Source organism: Suncus etruscus, chromosome 15 (genome assembly GCF_024139225.1).
Source record: "Suncus etruscus isolate mSunEtr1 chromosome 15, mSunEtr1.pri.cur, whole genome shotgun sequence".
NCBI classification, from domain to species: domain Eukaryota; kingdom Metazoa; phylum Chordata; class Mammalia; order Eulipotyphla; family Soricidae; genus Suncus; species Suncus etruscus.
The window spans coordinates 46,242,703-46,267,592 of record NC_064862.1 but is presented as its reverse complement, the minus strand read 5'-3'; the positions used below and the strand labels follow the sequence as shown (position 1 = coordinate 46,267,592).

Below are 24,890 nucleotides of genomic sequence, written 5' to 3'. Positions count from 1 at the left end.
TGTTCCTGAGGATTATAGGGAATACCAATGATATGTTAAATTAGCCATTCTTTGCAAAATTATCAAAAAGTTTTATTAGTGCAGGCTGCACCATTATCAGTTTTGGTGGTATTGGGAATATCATGACAGAAAAAACATTGAAATAAAAAGGAACAAATGGCTTTAGCTCTTTCTGAAGTCAAAGGACAGCCCATATAAAATGAGAGTAAGTATCAATAACTACATGTAGAAATGCTTTGTTTGGGAAAGGTTAATATGAGTGATATTCATTGGCCAGAATTCATTTGTCTGCAGACCTCAGGGGTTAGCTGTGGCCACATAGGACACAAAGGGACACAAATAGTACAAGTACAGACAATATATCTGTCTTGTCTTAGTGGAATGCAATAGTGTACATGAAGGCTATGGGCATTTGTGTGTATAGAATTATACTCTTCTACAGGTGACAAAGGGACACAAATAGTACAAGTACAGACAATTTATCTGGCTTGTCTTAGTGGGATGCAATAGTGTACATGAAGGCTATGGGCATTTGTGTGTATATACTCTTCTACAGGTGATTTAAATATTGGAATTTCTTTAATCCAATTTGATATGACCTTTTAGCATAGTGTTAGATGGAGTTCTGAGTTCCATATTTTGCATGTGGTTGGCCAGTTGAACCAACACCACTTGTTTGAAAAGGCTTTCATTGCTCCATTTTGTGTTTATTGCCCCTTTATACAAGATTAATTGATTTTCTGTCTGGGGTCATTTTGAATACTCAAGTCTATTCCATTTACTTGAGAATCTGTCTTTATTCCAAAACCATGTTGTTTTAATGACCATTGCTTTATAATACAATTTAAAGTTTGGGAAAGTGATGCCTCCCATTTTCTTTCTCCTAAGAGTTTCTCAGCTATTCATGGATGTTTATTGTTCCAAATGAATTTCAGGAGTGTTTGATCCACTTCTTTGAAGAATGTCATGGGTATCCTTAGAGGAATCACATTAAATCTGTACAATGCTTTGGAAAGTATTGCCATTTTAATTATGTTAATCCTCCCAATCCATGAACAGAGTGTATGTCTCCATTTTATTGTGTCCTCTTTTATTCTTGAGGCAGTGTTTTGTAGTTTTCTTTGTATAGGTTCTTCACATTTTTGGTTAAGTTGACTCCAAGGTATTTGAGTTTTTGTGGTGCTATTGTGAATAGGATTGTTTTTTAATGTCTGTTTTGTCTCTGTCAATATTTGTGTATAAAAAGTTCATTATTTTTGCGTATTAATTTTGAAGCATGCCATTTTGCTATATAAATCTATTGTTTTCGGAAGCTTTTGGGTAGTCTTTAGAAAGTATTGCCATTTTAATGATATTAATCCTTCCAATTCAAACAGGGTGTATGTATTCATTTTCTTGTGTCCTCTTATTTCTTGAAACAGTGTTTTGTAGTTTTCTTTGTATAGCTCATTCAACATTTTAGATAAATTGCTTTCAAGTTATTTGAGTTTCTGTGGTACTATTATGTATGTTATTGCTTTTAATGTCTTTTTCTTTTTTATTATTTATATACAAAAATTTATTGATTTTTGCATGTTAATTTTTAGCCAACTACTCTGATATACTATTGTTTCTAGAAGCTTTTTGGCACAGTCTTTTGTATTTTCTAAATACAATGTCTTTTTTTTTTTTTTTGTGGTTTTTGGGTCACACCCAGCAGTGCTCAGGGGTTATTCCTGGCTCTAGGCTCAGAAATTGCTCCTGGCAGGCACAGGGGACCATATGGGACACCGGGATTCAAACCGATGACCTCCTGCATGAAAGGCAAATGCCTTACCTCCATGCTATCTCTCCGCGGCCCCCACCCTAAATACAATGTCTAAATGTAATCTGCAAACAGCAAGAGCTTGACTTTTTCCACTTTTTCCTTTCCTATCTGGATTCCCTTGATATCATTTTCTTGCCTGATTGCTATGTTAAGTACTTCCAGTACTAAGTTGATTAGGAGTAGCTAGAGGGGACAGCTTTGTCTTGTGCCAGATTTTAGAGGAAAAGCTTTTTTTTTCCCCATTGAGTATATTTGCATGGGCTTGTGGTAAACAGCCCTGACTATATATATGTGTGTGTATATGTATATATATATATGTATATATACATATATATTTTGGATTTGGGCCACACCCAGTGACATTCAGGGGTTACTCCTGGCTATTTGATCAGAAATTGCTTGGGGCTGGAGACATAGCATGGAGGTAAGGCATTTGCCTTTCATGCAGGAGGTCATCCGTTTGAATCCTGGTGTCCCATATAGTCCCTTGTGCCTGCCAGGAGCAATTTCTGAGCCTGGAGCCAGGAATAACCCCTGAGCACTGCTGGGTGTGACCCAAAAACCACACACACACACACACACACACACAAAAGAAATTGCTCCTGGCATGGGGGACCATATGGGACATTGGGGGATTGAACCACAGTCTATCCTGGGTCATCCGTGTGCAAGGCAAACACCCTACTACTGTTCCATCACTCTGGCCCCTGCCCTGACTATATTTGAGAAAAGTTTTTTCCATTCCCATCTTGTTAAGACTTTTTATCATGAAGAGGCATTGGAACTTAGCAAATGTTTTTTTCTGCATCAATTCATTCTGATATTAATTTTTAATTTTCCTTGTCTTGATATGGTGTATTATATTGATTGATTGATTTATGTTTGTTAAATCATCCTTGCATCTTTGGAATGAATCTCGGTCTTGGTCTATTACCTTCTTTATTAAACGTTGGATCCTACTTACTAGAATTTTGTTCAGGATCTTTGCATAAATATTAGAATTTAATCATCAGGAAATGTATCATATTCTGGTTGGTTTTCATTCTGGTTGACCTATCAGGGTTGTCAGGGCAATGTTGAAGTCTTCCACTATTATTGTGTTGTTATTGGTATCTTCAAATCTATGAGCAATTGTTCTGTAGTTTTCTGTTTTTGTGACATCTCTGTCTGCTTTTTGTATCAGGGTTGTTATCTTTGTAAAAATTATTTGGGAGTGTTTCTGTTTCTTCAATTTTCTGAAAGAGCCTTTAAAGGATTAGTAGTATGTCCTCTTGAAAGGTTTAAAAGAATTTGCTAGTGAGGGGCCGGAGAGATAGCATGGCGGTAGGGCGTTTGCCTTGCATGCAGAAGTACGGTGGTTTGAATCCTGGCATCCCATATGGTGCTCCGAACCTGCCAAGAGTGATTTCTGAGCATAGATCCAGGAGTAACCCCTGAGCGCTGCTGGGTGTGACCCAAAAATCAAAAAACAAAACAAAAACAAACACAAAAACAAAAAAAAGAAAGAAAAAAAGAAAGAAAGGAAAAGAATTTGCTAGTGAATCATATGGGCCCGGGCTTTTGTTTCTGGGAAGACTTGACTACCATTTTAATCCCCTCGTTTTCACTTCTCATTTATTTTTTAAGTGGTTTATTGATCCTGCCTATTTTTTTCAAAGAACCAACTCTTGCTTTCATTGGTCTTTGGATTGTTTTTTTGGGTTTCCAATTTATTAATTTCTGTTCTGAGATTCATTATTTCCTTCTGTCTACCTATTTTTGGTAGACAAAATATTGTTGATTGTTTTTTAATTATTATTATTTATTTATTTATTTATTTTTGGATTTTGGTCACACCGGCAGCACTCAGGGGCTACTCCTGGCTCTATGCTCAGAAATCGCCCCTGGCAGGCTCGAGGGACCATATTGGACACCAGGATTTGAACCACCATCCTTCTGCATGCAAGGCAAACACCTTACCGCTGTGCTATCTCTCTGGCTCCGATTGTCTTTAAATTTAAATTTTTTTTGTTTTTTGTTTTTGGGTCACACCCAGCAACACTCAGGGGTTACTCCTGACTCCACGCTCAAAAATCACTCCTGGCAGGCTCGGGGGACCATATAGGATGCCAGGATTCGAACCAATGACCTGCATGAAAGGCAAACGCCTTACCTCCATGCTATCTCTCCAGCCCCTTAAATTTGAATTTCAATGACCATGTAACTTTTTTAAGATGTTAAAACTGGTGTAATAAGAACTGGAGAGATAGCATGGAGGCAGGGCGTTTGCCTTGCATGCAGAAGGTTAGTGGTTCAAATCCTGGCATTCCATATGGTCCCCGAGCCTGTCAGGAGTAACACCTGAGCGCTGCCGGGTGTGACCCCAAAACCAAAAAAACAAAACAAAAACAAAAACAAACAAACCACCACCACAACAAAAAACCTGGTGTAATAGCTCAATAAATAAGTATTACAGATTTTAGTAGGGATGAAGGAGGAAATATTCAGAACCCTTCACTGGAATTCCCCCCAACTTTATCATAGTGGACTAATGATGTGCTTTGAAGATGTGATTAGTTAGTGACACCAGCTTGATGGATATTTCTGTACCAAAGCTCATTGAATTATCTGGTCCCCTGGGCTGATGAAGAACCATTAGGTGAGGAGCACTGGCATCATTCCGGGTGATGTTCTTCAACTGATTGACCAATCTATCAGGTCTCGGAGCTACAACAGCTGTTCAGATATGCCACATCATCTTGATTCAGCCTTGGGAGATTATAGGAGTCCAAGAATTTATCCGTTTCTTCCAGATTATCTTGTTTTCTGCCATAGAGCTTCTCAAAGTAATCTCTGATTACTCTTTGAATTTCTGTAGTGTCTGTAGTAATCTCCCTTTTTTCATGTCTCATTCAGTTTATTAAGTTTCTATTTCTTTTTTTGTGAGTATTCCTAGAAGTTTATCAGTTTGTTTATTTTTTTAAAGAACCAACTCTTTTTTTTCCAATAATTTTTATTGTGATCAAAGTGAATTACACATCTTTCACAGTAATATTTTAGGTACATGGTGACATTGAATCAGGGGAATTCCCACCACCAGTGTTGTTCTCCACCCCTGTTCCCAGCATGCATCCCATATTCTTCCCCTGTGTCCCCGGGCTGCTAATATAAGTGGTCCCCTCTGTGTCTAGTATGTTATAGATTGGGTATTGATTCTGTTGTCGTTGGCTTTAGATTTGGTGTTTAAGTCTGATCATTTTTTTTATTTCTACTCAATGTTCATATGACTGTTTGGTCTTGGTACCACATACATTTCCCTCCTCAATTTAATAGGCAGAGCAAGATTATTCAGGTTACGTGCAAAGAACCAACTTTTTTTTTAGAACCAACTCTTGCTTTCATTGATCTTTAGATTGATTTATGGGTTTCCTGTTTATTAATTTCTATTCTGAGATTTATTATTTCCTTCTGTATACCTATTTTTGATTCATTTTGTTGATCATTTAAAATTTTTTAAGTTGTACATTAAGTTTTTTTTTTGGGGGGGGGCACACCCATTTGATGCTCAGGGGTTACTCCTGGCACTCAGAAATTGCCCCTGGCTTGGGGGAACCATATGGGATGCTGGGAGATCAAACTGTGGTCCATCCTAGGCTAGTGCTTGCAAGGAAGATGCCTTACCTCTGGTGCCACCTCTCCAGCCCCATGTGCATTAAGTTTTTTTTTTTGTTTTTTGTTTTTGTTTTCTGTTTTTTGTTTTTTGGGCCACACCTGATAACGCTCAGGGGTGACTCCTGGCTATGCGTTCAGAAATCACTCCTGACTTGGGGGATCATATGGGACGCCGGGGGATCAAACCGTGGTCCATCCTAGGCTAGTGCTGGCAAGGCTTACCTCTAGCGCCAATGTGCTGGCCTCTGCATTAAATTTTTTATTAGATTTTTCCTTCCTGATGAATGCCTGCAAAACTATAAAATTTCCTTTTAATACTTCTTTTACTGTGCCCCACAAATTGTAGTAATTCATATCTTCATTTTCATTTGTTTCCAAGAATCTTTTGATTTCCTCTTTGATTTGTCTCTAACCCACTCACTGTTCAGTAGTGAGCTGTTTAATTTCTAGGTGTTAAAATTTTTTGTCTGTGTCCGTTTGTAACTCACTTCTAGTTTTAGTGCATGATATGAGAAGGTAATCAATACAGTTTGTATCCTCTTGATTTTATGGAGGTATATTTTGTGCCCCAGCATGTGATATATCTTGGAGAATGTACATATGCATTGGAGAAAAATGTATATTCAGCTTTTTTTGGGATGGAGATAACTATATAGCTCTACCAGGCCACTTTCTTCCATTTTTCCCTTCAGAACCAGTATATCCTTGTTGAATTTCAGTGTTATTGATCTATCAGGGTTGACAGGATGGTTTTGAAGTCTTCCACTATTATTGTGTTGTTATTGATATTTTTCTTCAAAATCTATCAGCAATTGCTTGAAAAGTTTTGCTGGTCTTTTATTGGGTGCATATATGTTTACAAGTATGATTTCTTCCTATCATACATATCCCTTGATTATCAAAAAATATCCATGTCTATCTTTGACAACCTTATTAAGCTTAAAGTATGTGTTGTCTGATATTAGTATGGCCAACCCAGCTTTTTTAAAGGAGCTGTTTGCTTGAATGACTGTCTTCCAATCTTTGACTTTATGTTTGCGCTGACTATTCCATTGTTTCTTGAAGGCAGAAAATGTTGGATTAAACATTTTGATCCATTTTGCCACTCTGTGCCTCTTGATTGCATTTAGTCTCTCTGTTGAGAAAGATGATTGTTATGGGATTAAGTGTCATCCTATTGTAGGAATTTCATGTGTTTGTTGGGTCTGCCTTGGATTAGAATAGATCCTTCAGCTCTTCTTTTAAGGTTGGTTTTGAGTTTGTAAAGTTTCTGAGCTGTTTATCTGTGAAGCTGTGTATCCTTCCTTCAAACCTGAATAAAAGTCTGGCTGGATGATGTGAAGCAGTAATTTCATTGAGTTTTGTCACTTTATCCTACTACTGCCCTTGGGCCTTGAGAATTGCTTGTGATAAATATGCTGTAAATCTTAAGGCTGTCTCTTTGAATATAATTCCTCTTTTTGATTGTACTGCTTTCAGTATTCTATCCCTCTCTGTTATTTTCATTATTGTTCCTATTATGTGCCTTGAGGTGTTTTCTTTGGATCTCTTTTAGCTGTACTCTTTGGGCATCCAGAATATGATTGCATTCACTCTTTAGTTCAGGGGATTTTTCAGCAACGATGTCTTTGATTGTTGGTTCTTCATCAGTGTTTTCTTCGTGGGTCTCTGGGACCCCAATGATTCTTAAGTTGTTTCTATTGAGTTTATCCTAGAGTTCCTTTATCATCTATTCACTTTCTTTGAAGACTTTCCCAGCTTCTTTTGTTGTATGAAGTGATTATGCAGCTCATCTTCTATATCACTGATTCTGTCCTCAGTGGCTATTACTCTGCTGGTTAGGCTTTTCAGTGAGTTTTTATTTCGCCCATCATGTTTTTCAGCCCTGATATATATGTATATATGTATATTTTTTGGGGGCGGGGGATTTGGGCCACACCCAGTGATACTCAGGGGTTACTCCTGGCTATGCACTCAGAAATCACTCCTGGCTTAGGGGACCATATGGGACGCTGGGGGATCAAACCCAGTTCGTCCTAGGTCAGCCATGTGCAAGGCAAATGCTCTATTGCTGTGCCATCACTCTGGCCCCAGCCCTGATATTTCTGTTTGAAGTTTATCATTTCTACTCTCATATTCTTTTGAGTCTTCTGTGCTGTCTGTTCCATTGTTTCTTAAGCTCGTTGAACATTCATGATATTTCCTCTCTAAAGTCCTGATCAGAAATGTTATGCAGGTGGCAGGTGTTGATTGAGACTCCAGAACGAGCTTCTTCAGTCACAAGGTGTGGTGAGGTTCTGTGTAGGTGTCTTATTGTGAACTTTGATAAATTATACTGTTATTATGTATCGTGGTACAGCTCCTTGACCGGAAGAAATACACAGCCACAGAATAAAGCGGAGTGTTGCTGGTCTTACACTCAACTGAACTCAAGCTGGGGATTTCCCGTCCCTCCCAACTACACCCACAGGCAGCAGGGTCTGGATTCACATACCCATACCAGAGATTAATCCAATCTCTGGCCACTGCTCATAATGATGCTCTTGCTGGTTTCAAATTCAGCTGAATTTAAGCTGGGGATTTTCCCCCAAACTCTGCTCACAACCAATGGGCAGCCAGGTCTGTGTTCATGTACCTCTACTGGAAATTAATCTAATCTCTGGCCACTACTCATAGCTGTACTCAACTGAACACAAGCTGAGGATTTTTCCCCAAAAACCAGCATTAATTTTTTTAAGGACATAGAATATGGTAAAATGTTGTCATTAATTTTTTTTGATGCAGGGCCGGAGAGATAGCATGAAGATAGGGTGTTTGCCTTGCATGCAGAAGGATGGTGGTTCGAATCCCGGCATCTCATATGGTCCCTCGAGCCTGCTAGGAGTGATTTCTGAGCTTAGAGTCAGGAGTAAACTCTGAGCACTGCCGGGTGTGACCCAAAAACCAAAAATAATTTTTTTCTTTGATGCTAGCATGGATTTAATTCACCAAGGGATTATGGCCTTGATCCAAAATGGAATCATGGCTTTGATTCATAGGATCACAATCTTGATTTTCCAGAGGATCATTACTCTTAGTTCAGGTCCCTGTTCTGGGTGCCAATCTGTCAGGGCCAATCAAAACTTCAATGAGAAATGGTTATAAATAGGGTTTAATTAAGGGAGAGACACAGTTAGGAGACCAAGAGCCTTACAGCAAGCCCCCTAGTTTGAGAGAGAGAGAGAGAGAGAGAGAGAGAGAGAGAGAGAGAGAGAGAGAGAGAGAGAGAGAGAGAGAGGGGGGGGGGCGGAGAGATAGCCCAGCGGCGTTTGCCTTGCAAGCAGCCGATCCAGGACCAAAGGTGGTTGGTTCGAATCCTAGTGTCCCATATGGTCCCCCGTGCCTGCCAGGAGCTATTTCTGAGCAGACAGCCAGGAGTAACCCCTGAGCACTGCCAGGTGTGGCCCAAAAACAAGAGAGAGAGAGAGAGAGAGAGAGAGAGAGAGAGGTCAGCCGAGAGAGAGAGAGAGAGAGAGAGAGAGAGAGGTCTAAGGTTGGAATCAGGGCAAGAGGTCAGCCGAGAGAGAGAGAGAGAGAGAGAGAGAGAGAGAGAGAGAGAGAGGTCTAAGGTTGGAATCAGGGCAAGAGGTCAGCCAAGAGAGAGAGAGAGAGAGAGAGAGAGAGAGAGAGAGAGAGAGGTCTAAGGTTGGAATCAGGGCAAGAGGTCAGCCAAGGGAAAGCAGTAAGAGCAGAGAGAGAGAGAGAGAGAGAGAGAGAGAGAGAGAGAGAGAGAGAGAGAGAGAGAGAGAGAGAGAGAGAGAGAGAGATCTAAGGTTGGAATCAGGGCAAGAGGTCAGCCAAGGGAAAGCAGTAAGAGCAGGGAGTCCAACAGGCAGTTTCTCTAGCAATCTGGCAGTGGGCATCCTCCCAGCACTTCTGCCCAGCCTTATATACCCCAGGCCAACTGTCCTTTGAGGGTAGTTATAAGGGGTGCCTCATAACTGACATTTTCACCTTCAAAATGACAGAGTATGCTTATGGCTGGCCAGGGGCCATTAGAGTCTCTGTTTACTTATAGAGGCTTACTTCTTAAAACACATCTCTTTGTTCATAGCCACAGTAACTATAGCTGTGGGATGGCTAGTTCATGAGGCTGAGACCCCCCCCCCCACTGTTTAGGGCCACTATGTTCCTAGATAGTGTCCAGTGGTTCCTTAGCTCTGCCTGTATCCTAAAGTTATGAACCTCTCTATGTCCTGGGAATCATCAGCAAAAAGTAAGAGCCAATAGCAGGGGCCCCACATATGAGTGAAATTCAGTTTTTCCACCTGTAAAAAGGAGCAGCAAAGTCTGTTTTTCCAGCCCATCTGGGGGAACTAATGGCCCAACTCACCTCAGCATGACTTGTAAAGGTTTCCTGGGGCAGTCCTGAGGCAGGGACAAGTTTGGGGAGCAGGCAGTCAGTGCCCCTTTCTCTTGCAGCATCCTCTTCGCCGACATTGTGGGCTTCACGGGTCTGGCCTCGCAGTGCACCGCCCAGGAGCTGGTGAAACTTCTCAATGAACTCTTCGGCAAGTTTGATGAACTGGCCACGGTAGGTGCCTCTGTGCCCATGAAGGGCAGACGACACAGTTGGGTCCCCATGTTGGAGGCCTTGGATAAAAAGGTCATGATGGGATTAACTCATACATAGGTCCAGGTTTGGGACCTGAGTATTATGTTCTCTGGAGGAGAAAGAAACATGGCATGGCCAGGTCTATGGGAAGATGCCCAGCTGCTTTTTGTCTACTGGTCCTGGAGCTCCTTGGCTGAGTCAGGCCTTGGTAGAGGAATCTGAGGACAAGCTCTGATGGACCTGACCAGATCTGACGATCCTTTCTCTAGGCCCAAGATCCCTAGCCTGAAACTGGCCTGTAGGAGCTAGTATCACCCCACAATGCAGGACCCTGTGATTCTGTCTCTGGACTCAACATGTGAGTCTGGCCAAGGTCCAGTCACAGTAGCTGAAAACTGCTAGGGTTGATTACACTCCAAACCCCCTTTCTGTTCTTTAAGGACGGTGCCAAAGAATACTCATTGCTTTAGATAAAGGGAGATAACAGGGAATGGACCTCTGCTCAGTACAGTACTTTATCAGGGGCAACTGCAACTCAGGGTCAGAAGAAGAAACTGTACATCTCCATTCCCCATGCATGAGGGAGGTACTCCAGGTGTGCCTTGTGTAAGAATGAGAACTGTGGAGAAGGGTATTTGACAGAAAAACGGATGTACTGGACAATAATACTGGACCCACTGTTGGTCCTTGGCCTGAAACTGAAATGAACCATTGTGTCTGCAGGGCCTTGAGATTAAGTGTGGGTGAAGACAGACACTGTGAGTTAAGTGTAGGTGTAGATAGACACGGGTTTGAGTGTGGGTGCAGACAGAGACTTGTGGTTGAGTGCAGGTGAGATAGACATTGGGGGTTGAGTGTATGTATAAACAGACACTTGGGGGTTGAAAGTAGGTGTGAAAAGACACTTGGGGATTGAGTGTGGGTATGGAAAGACACTTGGGGGTTGAATGTGGGTGTGGAAAAAACTTGGGGGTTGAGTGTAGAAGAGACAGGCACTTGGGGGTTGAGTGTATCTGTAGACAGTCATTTGGATGTTGAGTGTATGTGTAGATACTGGGGGTTGCAGTGTGGCGTATACAGAAACTTGGGGGGTGGAGTGTGAGTGTAGAAAGACACTTGGGTGGAATATGGATTTAGATAGACCCTTGGGATTGTGTGCATATGGACAGGTATTTGGGGGTTGAGTGCTGGTGTAGATAGACTTGGGGTTGTGTTATGTAGACCAGTGTTTTTCAACCTTTTTGTGCAAAGGTACACTTTTTTCATGAAAAAAAAAAATCACGAGGAACACCACCATTAGAAAAAGTTAAAAAAAGTTGGACTCTGAGCCTATATTGATTATATATAAAGTAATTCTCTTGAATAGGAATCAAATAAGCACAAAGAAATTATTTTATAATTACTTTATTGTGAAGTAATATAATGATTGGTCTATTTGTTAGCCAGAGCCGCATGTTATAGATGAAATTGGAATTTTTTTCCATGGCACCCCAGACAATATCTCACAGCACGCTAGTGTGCCACGGCACAATGGTTGAAAAATGCTGGTGTAGACAGACTTTGGGAGGTGGAGCGTGGGTATAGACAGACAATTGGGGTTCATTGTGGGTGTATAAAGATACTTGAGAATGGATTTTGGATGTAGATAGACACTGTGGTTGTAGATTTACACTTGGTGATTAAATGTGGGTATTGAAAGACACTTGGGGTTGAGGGTGAGTGCAGACAGAAATTGGTGGCTGAGTGTATGTATAGATAGACATTGGGGGTAGAGTATTCATGTAGATAGGCACTGGGGGTGGAGTTTGGGTGTAAACAGACAGTTGGAGGTGGATTGTGGGGATAGACAACATTGGGGGTTTGAGTGTGGGTATAGATAAGCACAGGCATATGGAGTGTGGTATAGACAGACCCTGGGGAGTGGAGTGTGGTGTAGACAGACAGTAGGGGGCTGAATTGTGTGTAGACTGGATGTTGAGATTAGGTGTAGACGGACACTGGAGGGTTGTGTTGGGTATAGACAGACACTTGAGGGATAAGTGTGTATGTACAGACACTGGGGGTTTACTTTGTGTATAGAGAGACAATTGTGGGTTGTGTTTCTGTAGACAGACATTTGGGGATTCAATGTGGGTGTGGACAGACACTGATGTTGAGTATGGGTATAAACAGAACGTGGTGGTGGAGTGTGGTTAAGTGTGTGTGTGGCCAGATACTTGTCGTTGAGTTTGGGTTTGGGTGTTGCCAGACACTAGAGGGTTGATTCTGTGTAGACAGACTCTTGAAGTGTGGGTGTAAACAGACACTTGGAAGTTTGTTATGGGTATAGAAAAACACTTGCAGTTAAGGGTCTGTGTAGACAGGACTGGTGGGTGTAGACAGACATTATTGATTGAGTGTGGGTGTGGACAGATATTTGGAGTTTTGTTGTGGGTATAAAAAGACATTTATTTTTTTAGTGTGGGCGTGGACAGGCACTTGGAGTTTGAGTGTGGGCATAGGAAGACACTGAAGATTGAGTGTGTAGACCAACACTGAGGGGGTTCTTGTGGATGTAGACAGACACTGGAGATGGTGGAGTGTGGGTATAGGTATTCACAGAGGGATGATATGTGGGTCTAGAGAGAAAATCGGGAATAGAGTGTGGGTGTAGAGAGAAACTTAAGGTTGATTGTGATTGTAGCTAGAACTGGGTGTTGAATGTGGTCATACATGACAGTAGGCAATTCAGTGAGTCTAGACATATACTGGATTTGGAGTATGGGTGTAGAAGACACTTGTGTGGTGTGTTGGTGAAAACAGACACTTGGGCATTGAATGTAGGTGTGGAAAGGCAGTTTGGACTAAGTGCGCATGTAAATAGACACATGAGGTGGAGTATGGGAGTAGAATGACACATGTGTCTGGGTTGCTGGTGTTGATAGAGACTTGAAGATTGAGTGCTAGTGTAGAGAGAAACTTGAAGTTGAGTGTCAGTATAGACATACATTTGTATGTGGAGTGTGGGCATAGACAAACTTGTGGGTAAAGTGTGGGTGTAAAAAGACACTTGGGTTTGAATTGTGGTTGCAGATAAACACGTGAGTTTTGAGTTTGTGTGTGGACAGATTCTTGGAGCTGAATTATGATGTAGACAGTGACTTGTGGTTGAGTTTTGTGTAGACACTTGACTTTGAGAATGGATGTAGATAGAACTTGGGGAATTGAGTGTGAGTATAGATAGGCATTGGTCATTAAGTGTGGGTATATACATACACTGGGGGTACAGGGTACAGGTGGGGTAGGTAGACAATTGGGGTTGGAGTGTAGTTATAGACAGATACTTGGGGTTGAGGGTAGGTGTAGACAAACTGGGCTGTTGAGTGTGGGTATATACAGATATTAGTGGTTGATTGTGAGTATAGGCTAACACTGGGGATGGAGTGTGGGTGTAGGCAGACAGCCAGGAGTGGACTGTGAGAGTAGACTGACACTGGGGAGTGGGTGTGGTTGTAGATACATTCTAGGGAATTGATTTTGTGTGTAGAGAGACACTTTCAATTGAGTTTTGGTGTGGACTGACAATGAGGGGTTGAGTTTGGTATAGATAGATACTTCGGGATTGAGAGCATTGTAGACAGTGACTTGGATGTTGAGAACCTGATTTGAGTGAATATGTAGAGAAAAACTTAGGGTTGAGTGTGTGTGTGTGTGTAGAGACACTTCTTGATTGAGTGAGTTTACATAGACACTTGAGGGTTTAGTGTGCATGTGGAGAGACACTTGAGAGTTGATTTTTGGGTGTAGACAAACACTTGACAGTTGAGTATAGGTGTAGACATACATCTTGGTGGTTGAATTGGGTCTGAAAAGACACTTGAGGGTTGAGTGTGATGTAGACAGACATTTTATGGCTGAATGTGTGTGTGGACAAACTTGGTGGTTAATTGTGGGTATAGACTGAGACTGGGGGTAGAAGTGGGTATAGATAGACACTTGGGGTGAAGTGTGTGTAGAGACAGACATTTGGGTTGATTGTCAGAGTAGACACACTGGGATGGAGTGTGGGTGTAGACAGACACTTGGAGTCAAATGTGGGTGTGACAGACACTTGGGGTTGAGTGTAGATGTAGACAGACACTGGGGGTGGAGTTTTAGTGTAGACAGCCACTGGTGAGTGGAGTGTGGATGTAGAAAGACATTGGGGGATATACATTGTGGCTGTAAACAGACACTGGGTGGTAGAGTTTGGCTGTAGACAGTTTCTTGGGTGTGAAGTGTGGGCATAGAAAGACATTGGGGGGTGTCCAGTTTGGGTGTAGATGGACACTTAGGGTGGAGTGTGGGTGCAGATAGAGTTTAGTAGTGAAGAAACACTTGAGGGTTGAGTATGAGTGTGGAAAGACACTTGGGTTTGAGTGTGGCTGTAGACAGACACTGGGAGCTGGATGTGGATGTAGATAGACACTGGAAGTTTGAGTTTGGGTGCAGACAGACCCTGGAGGTGAAACTTGGGTGTAGACGACACTGGGTGTGGAGTGTGGGTATAGATAACACTTGGGGTTGATTGTGGTTTATACAGTCACTGGAGGCTTGAATGTGGATGTAGACAGACACTGGGAGTGGGCATAGACAGATATCTGTCCAGTTGAGCAGTTAGATGTGGGGGAAGGGAAGAATGTGAGTTGTAGGGCTGCATCACCAGGAATTGGAGGGGTCTGATATGGGCTCCTCTGGACTGGTGTGGAATCTTTTGCCAGGTGGGGCACCTTGGTGATCATGTGTTCTTCCCCTTGCGCAAGTGTTCCCTTTCCCAGGGCTGAAACCAGAGCATAGCTGTCCACGTGAGTGTGGGTGCCCTTCCTTTTCCTTCTGGCATTCAGGCTGTTCTATTCCTACTGAGGACATCACACAGGTGCCTCCTCAGTGTCCAGTGCTCAAGGTCTTTCCCTGAATAGCAAGATTTACTCTACTGTCATCTTTTTTCTGGTGGATAATTTTTGGTTTGATTTATTGGTTAAGGAGCCAGAGAGATAGTACAGGGTGGAATATGCCTTGTACACAGACAGCCATGGTTTGATTCCCTGGCATCTCATAGGGTCCCCGAAACACTACCTGGAGGGATTCAGTGAACACTGCTGAGCACAAAGCCTGGAATAAGCACAGAGCATTGTTGGTTGTGACCTGATTCCACCACATACATTTATGGGCTAATTTTTGGTCCTATTTATTTCTTAGTATTTAAAAAATTCAGATTTGTCAATGGGATATTTTTCTTAGTAAAACATTTATTAAAATACTATGATTTCAGGCAGGGTGCAGGGAGGAGGGAGATTTGGGGCTTTGGTGATGGGAATGTTGCACTGATGAAGGGAGGTGTTCTTCATATGACTGAAACCCAACCACAATCGTGTCTGTAATCAAGGTGCTTAAATAAAGATATTAAAAAAATAAAATACTATGATTTACAGTTATTCCTAGTTGAGTTTGAGACATACATGTTCCAGCTATGATCCCATCAACAGTGTCAACTTCCCTGCACCAGTGTCCCCAAGTTCCCCCATCCCTCCCGATCTCTGCTTGAACCTTGACGGGCACCTTTCAAAGTTTGGTTGTCAAAGTTAGTGCTGTTGACTTTGTGGTTCAGTTAGTGGGCTAAACCAACTTCCTACCCCCTGTCTATCACCGGTTCCCTTTCGGTTCACCCTTCCTTGCTTCCTTCCTTCCTTCCTTCCTTGCTTCCTTCCTTCCTTCCTTCCTTCCTTCCTTCCTTCCTTCCTTGCTTCCTTCCTTCCTTCCTTCCTTCCTTCTTCCTTCCTTCCTTCCTTCCTTCCTTCCTTCCTTCCTTCCTTCTTCCTTCCTTCCTTCCTTCCTTCTTCTTTCTTCCTTCCTTCCTTCCTTCCTTCCTTCCTCCTTCCTTCCTTCCTTCTTCCTTCCTTTCTTCCTTCCTTCCTTCCTTTTCCTTTTCTTTCCTTCCTTCCTTCCTTTTCCTCCCTCCTCCTTCCCTCTCTCCCTCCCTCCCTCTCCATCCCTCCCTCCTTCCCTCCCTCCCTCCCTCCCTCCCTCCTTCCTTCCTTCCTTCCTTCCTTCCTTCCTTCCTTCCTTCCTTCCTTCCTTCCTTCCTTCCTTCCTTCCTTCCTTTCTTCCTTCCTTCCTTCCTTTTCCTTTTCTTTCCTTCCTTCCTTCCTTTTCCTCCCTCCTCCTTCCCTCTCTCCCTCCCTCCCTCTCCATCCCTCCCTCCTTCCCTCCCTCCCTCCCTCCCTCCCTCCCTCCCTCCCTCCCTCCCTCCTCCCTCCTTCCTTCCTTCCTTCCTTCCTTCCTTCCTTCCTTCCTTCCTTCCTTCCTTCCTTCCTTCCTTCCTTCCTTCCTTCCTTCCTTCCTTCCTTCCTTCCCTCCCTCCCTCCCGCCCTCCCTTCCTCCCTCCTTCCTATACTCTGGGTCCAAGGGTGATCTAAGCACTTTCTTCAAACCACTTCATTCCCTCATGCAGTCATTCTAAATAACACCTAAGAGATCATCCTGTTTTTGCCCTTCCTCTGGCTCACTTCATTGAACATGAGGCCTTCTAGTTTGTCAATGGTTTTCTTAATTAAGATTTTCTTAATTTCTCATCTGATAGTTTGCTAATCATGTTTAGACACACAAGTCATTGTTGTCTATTGATTTCCCAGTTTTACTGAAGTGACATATTCTTTTTTTTTTGTTTTTTGGGCCACACCTGGCGGTGCTCAGGCGTTACTCCTGGCTGTCTGCTCAGAAATAGCTCCTGGCAGGCACGGGGGACCATATGGGACACTGGGATTCGAACCAACCACCTTTGGTCCTGGATCGGCTGCTTGCAAGGCAAACGCCGCTGTGCTATCTCTCCGGGCCCTTGAAGTGACCTATTCTGATGGCTTTAGGGTTTTCTCTAGTGTCACCTGCAAACAGAGATAGTTGGATCTTTCTCACTTGGGCACCTTATCTATTTCTTTTTCTTGCAGCTACAGTGCTGAGCAGGGCTGGGGGGAGCTGAAGGTCCTGAGTCCAGATGGGGGGGAGCCTGGCCTAGGGTTTTGCCATCTAGAGGCCCAGGGGCACCTCTTGTGGGGTCTGCTCTCTCATCCAGGAGAACCACTGCCGCCGCATCAAGATCCTGGGGGACTGCTACTACTGTGTGTCAGGCCTCACCCAGCCCAAGGCCGACCATGCCCACTGCTGTGTGGAAATGGGCCTGGACATGATAGACACCATCACGTGAGTCCCTAGGGCTGATTTGACCTCCCATGCCTCTAGGACAGGGGTCCTCAAACTTTTTAAACAGGGGGCTAGTTCACTGTCCCTCAGACCATTGGAGGGTCTGACTATAGTAAAAACAACACTTAAGAACGAATTCTTATGCACACTGCATATATCTTATTTTGCAATGAAGAAACAAAATAGATACAAATACAATATGTGGCCCGCGGGCCATAGTTTGAGGACCATTGCTAGGGGGTGCCAGAGAGGCCAGTGTCAGGGGCATGATGGGGTGTGGATATACCCCCTGAGCTGTGGACTGTGCTTCTGGACACCCTTCCTTATCCTTTGTTCTCCTTGGTGACCCTAGGGGTTGTCAAGTGAATCAGCCGCAAGAAACTCAGGACAAGAATCACTTATTGGAGCAAGACTCTTGGTGGGAGGTCTGGAGGGTGCTGGGGACACAGGGGCACCTCGAATTCATCTGGGCTCCATTTGGCCAGGAGTGGCTGGTGTTCACTGCTCCCATGGGCAGGTGCTGGTCTTGGGTGCTCCATGACCCCTGTGACACGAGCTCACTGTGGGTCTCACACTAGGGAGCAGGATCTGGTTGGGAGGGCTGAGGAGCTGAGAGTGAGTGAGTGGGTGCTCACTCCAAGTGAGCTATTCACCACAGGACAGGGAGGTCCAGTGAGTAAGGCTGACCAGAGTTGCAATGGGATCAGAGAGGCAGCAGATAAGGGAGAGGTGACAGGGACCAGAGAGGAAGGAGGAGAGGTGATGAAGACCAGAGAGGAGAGGAAGAAGCTCTCAGGCTGGGAGGAGGCAGTGCTGCCTTGTGATCTCAGCCTGACACCTACCTCTTGGCCCTGCCCATGGCGACTCATTCCTGGTGCCTCTGTGTCCGGGAGCTTCTAGCAGCTGGGCTGGACTGATCTGAGCTGGTTTCAGGAGTCCTCTGCTCTGAGCCATCTGCCTTGTTTCTGTCCACCTGGAGCCAGGGTTGGGCTATCCTGTATGTGACCCCACAGCTGTACCCCTGAGCTCTCAGCTTCCATATATGGGGTGGCCCCAGAGCTCTGTCTTACGCTGAACTGGCCCATTGACCCCCAGTGCTGACCCTGGGCCCTGTTGTGACTCCCATGCTGGCCCCGGGTCCTATCATGACCCCTTCCTTTCCATGTTGGCTACAGGTCTGTGGCCGAGGCCACTGAGGTGGACCTGAACATGCGTGTGGGCCTGCACACGGGCCGTGTGCTCTGTGGGGTGCTGGGTCTGCGCAAGTGGCAATACGATGTGTGGTCCAATGACGTGACCCTCGCCAATGTCATGGAGGCTGCGGGCCTGCCTGGGTGAGTCAGGTGGTAGGTGGGCAGTGGGCAGCGGATGTGGGTCCTAATCATTCTCGGGAAGGAGCATATGTCCTGCTCTGGAGGAGGGACCTATACTGGGTGCATACACTTGGTGCCCTGAGTCTGTGCATCCTGGCAGGAGCCCAGCGAGGGCAGTCCAGAGACAGAAATGCCTGATGAGGGCACAGAGATAGTGACACAGAGATGGGCACAGAGATGCTGACATGGAGCTAGTGGCTCTTCTGGTGTCTGTTGGGAGGAAGTGAAGGTCATACAGGCAGAGACAGTGCACCTCCAGGCCAGTGCCCACATCTTGAGTTCAGTGCCCACTGATGCCTAGCAGTGCATGTTTCTGGCTCTCCCTGGGGCCTCCTCCCAGACCCAGGGAAATGGGCAAGGCAGGCACCCCCACACCCCTGCCCCGCTCAGAGTCCTTTCCTTCGCAGGAAGGTCCACATCACTAAGACCACCCTGGCCTGCTTGAATGGGGACTATGAGGTGGAGCCAGGCTATGGGCACGAGAGGAACAGTTTCCTGAAGGCACAGAACATTGAGACATTCTTCATTGTGCCCTCACACCGCAAAAAGGTGGGCACAAGCTGTGCAGCGGGCACCTCAAGGGGATTCGAAGAGTAGGGACCGCAATCACCACTCTGGGCACCGCAGTCATCCTGTGTGCCTTGAAGCAGAGCTGGTCCTGGCTCTGGCCAGCCAGGCTGAGCCATGCTCTCTCCCTTCTGCAGAAGGTGGCTGCTAAGGTGGGGCCATCTAGTACCTCGGGGGAGAGTTGGGGTCCCCCGGCTAAGTGGGTGCAGGACAGTGTAGTGAAGGGTCGGCAAGTCCATATGGATGAGTTCAACTGAGGAAAGGCTAGATGAGAGACGATAGCATCTGGTATTTCTTAGAGCGGATCTGAGCAGATTTGGAGGAGCTGATGGCAGGTCAGGTAAGGGATCCAGTGTCAACGGGTTAGTGGGTCAGTGGGTCAGTGGGTGAGCAGGTGATCCTCAGTGGTTAGGCCTGACCTAGTTGTCATCACTTTGGGTCCCTCCCGACTGGCCTTGGGCATCTTCTACCAAGGTACAGGTGTTTGGGGCTGTCTGGTCTGGTTCTCCCTTGGGCATTGTGAGGTGGGGATTAGGGACCTGGAATGGGTTTCAGTCCCAGAACTGCTAGTTCCTGTCCTGTGCCTGGCCCTGACCAGCACGAGCACGTGTGTCCCACTCATAGCTATCCCTGTCCCGGGCAGATATTCCCAGGGCTGATCCTCTCTGACATCAAGCCGGCCAAGAGGATGAAGTTCAAGACCGTGTGTTACCTGCTGGTACAGCTCATGCACTGCCGAAAGATGTTCAAGGCCGAGATCCCCTTTTCCAGCGTCACCTGTGAGGACGACAAGGTAGGGATGCTGGGGGGGGTGGGGGGGCGGCGGCGAATCAGCCCTCACCGCAGTGTTCCACTGGAAGGTGCTGCCCGACTTCCTTTCTATTTTGCTTACCTAGCCTGCCTTCATTGCACTGTCTGTCCAGACATCATGCTTCACTCTTTCTTGGCAACCCTACAGGGCATTTCAGTGTGAAAGTTTGTGTGTGTGTATGTGTTAGTACACATGCTAAGATTCTGGCCCTAGGGGAGTTTTCAGGTGACTTGCCCTGTTCAGAGCTGAAACCCACCCCCTAATTCCATACCTCATTCTTTTTTCCTTCCTCATGGCTGTGCTTAACCCAGCCCAGCCCCAGGGCAGCTATTTTGGGACACTCTGTGTCACTGTCCCAAAGCTCACCATTGGGGTAGGTAAAAGGCAGAGCAGTGCCATTGAAAAATCAATTTTTACTTAGAAAAATTCACAGTGAACCAAAAGTCAACCTTTGTCTGGCCTGAGGATAGGTGCTAGATGGACTGTGTAGGAGCTGAGTCTCTGCACAGGAGGGGTTGCTCCTGGCTCTGTGCTCAGGCTTCATTCCTGGCTCTGTGCTCAAGGATTATTTCAGCAGTACTCGGGGCTCACTCTTGATTTTGTGCTCAGGGCTTACTCTTGGTTCTGCATACAGGAATCATTCCTGGCAGTTCTCAGGGGACCACGTGCAATGCTGGAGATGGAACCGGGGTCACCGGTGTGCATGACCAGCACCCTTCCCACAGAGTCCTATGGCTCTGGCCCTGACCCTATTTCTTTCTCATGGTGGCGGCAGAGGAGAGCGCTGCGAACAGCCTCGGAGAAGCTCAGGAACCGCTCTTCCTTCTGCACGAACGTTGTCTACACCAGCCCGGGCAGTCGTGTCAACCGGTACATCAGCCGCCTCCTGGAAGCCCGCCAGACAGAGCTAGAGATGGCCGATTTGGACTTCCTAACCCTCAAGTATAAGCAGGCAGAGCGGGAGCGAAAGGTGGGTGACAGGCCACAGTGTGCTCCCCTGCCTTGGGCATCTCTGGTGTCTGGTGGCCTCTGTGTGTCTGTGGACCTGGCGTCCTGACTCACACTCTGTGTCCCAGTACCACCAGCTCCAGGACGAGTACTTCACCTGTGCCGTGGCCCTGGCCCTGGCCCTGGCTGTGCTGTTTGGTCTCATCTATCTTCTCGTCATCCCACCGTAAGTGACGTCACGTGATATGCTGCCCTGGGAGCGTTTTCTGGGAACAGTGATCTACCCCACTTTCTTCCCCCTCATGCTCTTCCTTCCTCCACTCCTTCCTATCTATGCCCAGACTTAGCTTGTGACTGGTTCTGCTGGTTTACCCCACTGACACCCCTCTGGGACTGCCTTATATGTGCCCCTATAGTTCTGTCCGCCCCTCTCCTTTCTGTGGGCTTCACCCAGTGTGACACCCGTGGACATCTAGGGCTGTGTGGTTGGAGCAATTGTTCCATTCATGGCAGCAAATTGCATCTTCCCTTTCCATTCATGGCAGCAAATTGCATCTTCCCTTCCCTTCCTTTTTCTTCCCCTCCCTTCCCATTCCCTTCTTTCCTCCCTTCCTCTCTTCTCCCCTCCTCTTCTCTTCACCAATAGTATCCCATATATGGAAAGTGGCCTTTTTAATCTGCCTATTATTTGACATTGAGGCTGCTTCTGGATCTTCTTGTGAATGAAGCTGTAATGAACACAGTAGTAGTAGCTTTTCTGACAGTGTTTATGAGGCCCAAAGAGTCCAGGAAGTGGAATTTCTGAGTCCTCTCCAAGTTCAGTTCCTAGTATTTTAGACATGTTCATATTATTTCACCAAAGGGCCGAGCCAGTCACCATTTCCTCCTTCCCCAAGCCTCAGGGATCACAGGTTTCCCATCAGAGATCATTTCCCAGTCATCCTGAAAATGTCAGAATACGTGAGCTATGAGCCAGTCCTCATGACTCCTTCTTGTTGGCAACCCATGTGGACCGGACAGTTCCTAAGTCAGTGTTCAGAGTAATTCCACCCTGTGTCCTCCACGTCCATCTGCCTGTGACTTACTGTAGCTTCCAAGGGCAGAAAGCAACAGTGCCCCCAAGTGGACACACTAGGTTTGGGCTGTGTTTTTGAACTGTGGAAATGAGAAGAGAATGGAGTGACTTTGGCAACGTTCACTGGTCCGGGTCACAGTGTATCTATCTATGGGCAGAGTGCTGAGGTTGCCTCCCCTTCAATCAGACTCATGTCCTGTGAGCAACAAGAATGCAGCGGAGGCGTCCCACACCCAGACACCAGGCAGCTCTTTGGGGAGATGGAGCTTTTCTAGAAAATTATCTTCCTTAGGCTGGAACGTGAACACAGTAGGTAGGGCATTTGCCTTGCACACAGCTGACCTGGGTTCAATCCTTGGCCTACTATATGGCCCCCCTGAACCTGCAAGGAGTGATTTCTGAGCATAGAGAGCTGGGAGAAACCCCCGAGAACTGCCGGGTGTGACCCCCCCCCAAACAAAACAAAACAAAACTAAACAAAGAGAAAATTCTCTTACTAGACAAATCCTGGGAGAAAAACTGAGCCTGAGTCTGGCTTGTGTCCCCATAGCAGTCTTTCCTGCTGTCAGGAGAGATGCTGTGGCAGGTGATGGAAGGGGCTGGATACAGGGTGAACTCCTCACTCCTAAAGGGAACCAGTGTGAGTAATTTCCCTGGCCTGGGCTGGTGGCCGGAGATGGGCGAGTGCAGGCACACAGAACTTTTCGGCTGTCCAGCCCAGTGACACGTATCTCTGTGGCAGGAATCTGGTCCTCCTGCTCCTGCTGGTCTTCAGCATCTGCTTCTTGCTGGCCTGTGTGCTGTACCTACATGTCACTCGGGTCCAGGTATGTGCATATGTGTCCCTGCTGTGGTGCATGCGTGGGTGTGCCTCTCTACTGGAGTTCAGGACAAAGTTGACACACATCACCCAGATCTTCAGTAGAGTAAGGTAGAGCACAGGGTCTGGTCTGGATCACTTCTTTCTTCCTGCTCCTCTAAGAACTTCTAATAGGGGCTGAAGTGATAGCACAGGGTGCTTGCCTTGTATGTGGCCAACTTGAGTTCTTTCTATTCCTGGCATCTCATATGGTCCCCTGAACACCGCCAAAAGTGATACCTGGGTGCACAGTCAGGAATAATCAATCACGGAGTACTTCCAAGAGTAATTACTAAATGTAGAGCCAGAAATAACCCTGAGAATGTCCAGAAATGATTCCTGCGTGCAGAGCCAGGATAACTAACCTTTGAGCATCGCTGGCTGTGGAGTCCAAACCAAAAAATTTGTAATATCAGAGGAAAAGAACTCCCAGCAGACGTATTCCAACTTGATGGCTCTTTACCAGCCATCAGCACTTGAGAGACACTTTTCTGTTCTTGGTGTTTGACCTTGGCCAGAAGACGATTAGACAGGCCTCTTCCCCTCTTGCAGAGAACGTGCTTGGGCTCTCTTGCTAGTATTCTGGTGTCCTTCTCAAAGCTTCCAGTGGCTGTGGGAGTTTGCCTGCTCCTTGTGTGGGTGTCCAGATGACCGAGGTGTTTTCAGCATGTCTGCTGCTCTCACACAGGTCCTACCTCTCAGCCCCATCAAAGTGATGTGCTTCAGGTACAGCTGTGTTGGCTTTGCAGGATGCTCGTGGGACCAACTGAGAAGTAGGCGGGTTGGGATGTCCAGCTGTAGTCCCTCACCGCCTCACAGGAATACTGGGTCCAGCCTGCAATGACTCCTGGAGTGTGAACTCCACTGGCCCACATGCAGGCTGATAAACACACAGGATCTGGAGCATGGCTGTGTCAAGGGGTTGGGGGAAGCAGGCATGCTCACCCTACCTCTGCCCTGTTCTCACCAAGTAGTCCTTGGATCTGGTTGTTCCTGAGAAACAAACATCCTTTGTAATAAGTCAATGAGCTGGTGAGCTACTTGACTTCTCTAGGCAGTTCTAGAAAATTAATTGAGCCCATGGAGGTCATCCCAGAAGTGTCTGAGCCATGAAACTGACCGGCTGGAAGCCAGCTGACAATTGTGGGGACTTGGATTGAGCACTTGCATTTTGAGGAGAGGATGCTTGGGAGCATCCAGGTAACAGTCCAGGAAAGAGCTGTTCCCTGGGTGGGTGATGTCAGGGCAGAGCTACATGATTGGTGTGGAAATGTTCACATACAGATCCATGAAGAGTAGGCATAGGGCAGGTGTGTAGGGTTTGAGTTGGGTAGGGAAGGCCTGTTGTCAGGCCCAGCCTGTTTCTGCTTTCTCTTGGATCTGATAACTGGTCAGAGGGAAGGTCATCAGCGGGTCAAGGTAATGAATATCGTTTCCTTTCAGTACCAAGTGAAGTCTGTGTGGTGACAGAGGACAAATAGTTGTTCCTTTGGAAATTTAAGTTAAAAAAAATGAACAAGTTTTGTCTCAATACCTATGAGACCATATACTGCAGTAAGGAGGGATAGTGTGTGAGAGGGTGGTAGCTGCAGAGCTCGAATTCTTCCTTTGCTGATTGCTGACTTGATTCATGAGTGTGAATCAAATTGGGAATAAACTTTGATGAAATATCCTTTGTGTTGCTTAGTGTCTTCCAGGCTACCTGACAATCCAGATCCGCACCATCCTGTGCATTTTTATAGTGGTCTTAGTCTACTCGGTGGCCCAAGGCTGTGTGGTGAGCATTTTGGACTCTTGTAGGGAGGGATGGTGAGCAGAGTGAGGGGTATGTTGGTCAGAGGTGGGGTAGGGTGCCCACAGGGGTCGTGGAAGGGACACAAATGTCTGAAAGAAGTGAGATCTCCTGGGGAAGAGCTGCTTGCTCTCTGACACTCTAGTGGTAGTAGGAAATGAGTGATGGAGAAGTGGGTGGATGGAGGAGTGATGGGGA

General features: G+C 45.9%; 1 protein-coding gene across 1 annotated transcript in view; it reads left to right on the top strand.

Moving 5' to 3' along the window:
• The window catches only part of ADCY1 (adenylate cyclase 1), a 67,403-nt gene that overhangs the window by 24,723 nt on the left and 17,790 nt on the right, over positions 1 to 24,890 (top strand). The window contains exons 4-12 of the mRNA XM_049788093.1: positions 9,920 to 10,031; positions 17,140 to 17,267; positions 18,443 to 18,601; positions 19,048 to 19,189; positions 19,851 to 20,000; positions 20,794 to 20,988; positions 21,095 to 21,192; positions 22,784 to 22,868; positions 24,588 to 24,677. Coding sequence (XP_049644050.1) covers positions 9,920 to 10,031; positions 17,140 to 17,267; positions 18,443 to 18,601; positions 19,048 to 19,189; positions 19,851 to 20,000; positions 20,794 to 20,988; positions 21,095 to 21,192; positions 22,784 to 22,868; positions 24,588 to 24,677 — 1,159 coding nt within the window. The remainder of the gene's footprint in view (positions 1 to 9,919; positions 10,032 to 17,139; positions 17,268 to 18,442; positions 18,602 to 19,047; positions 19,190 to 19,850; positions 20,001 to 20,793; positions 20,989 to 21,094; positions 21,193 to 22,783; positions 22,869 to 24,587; positions 24,678 to 24,890) is intronic.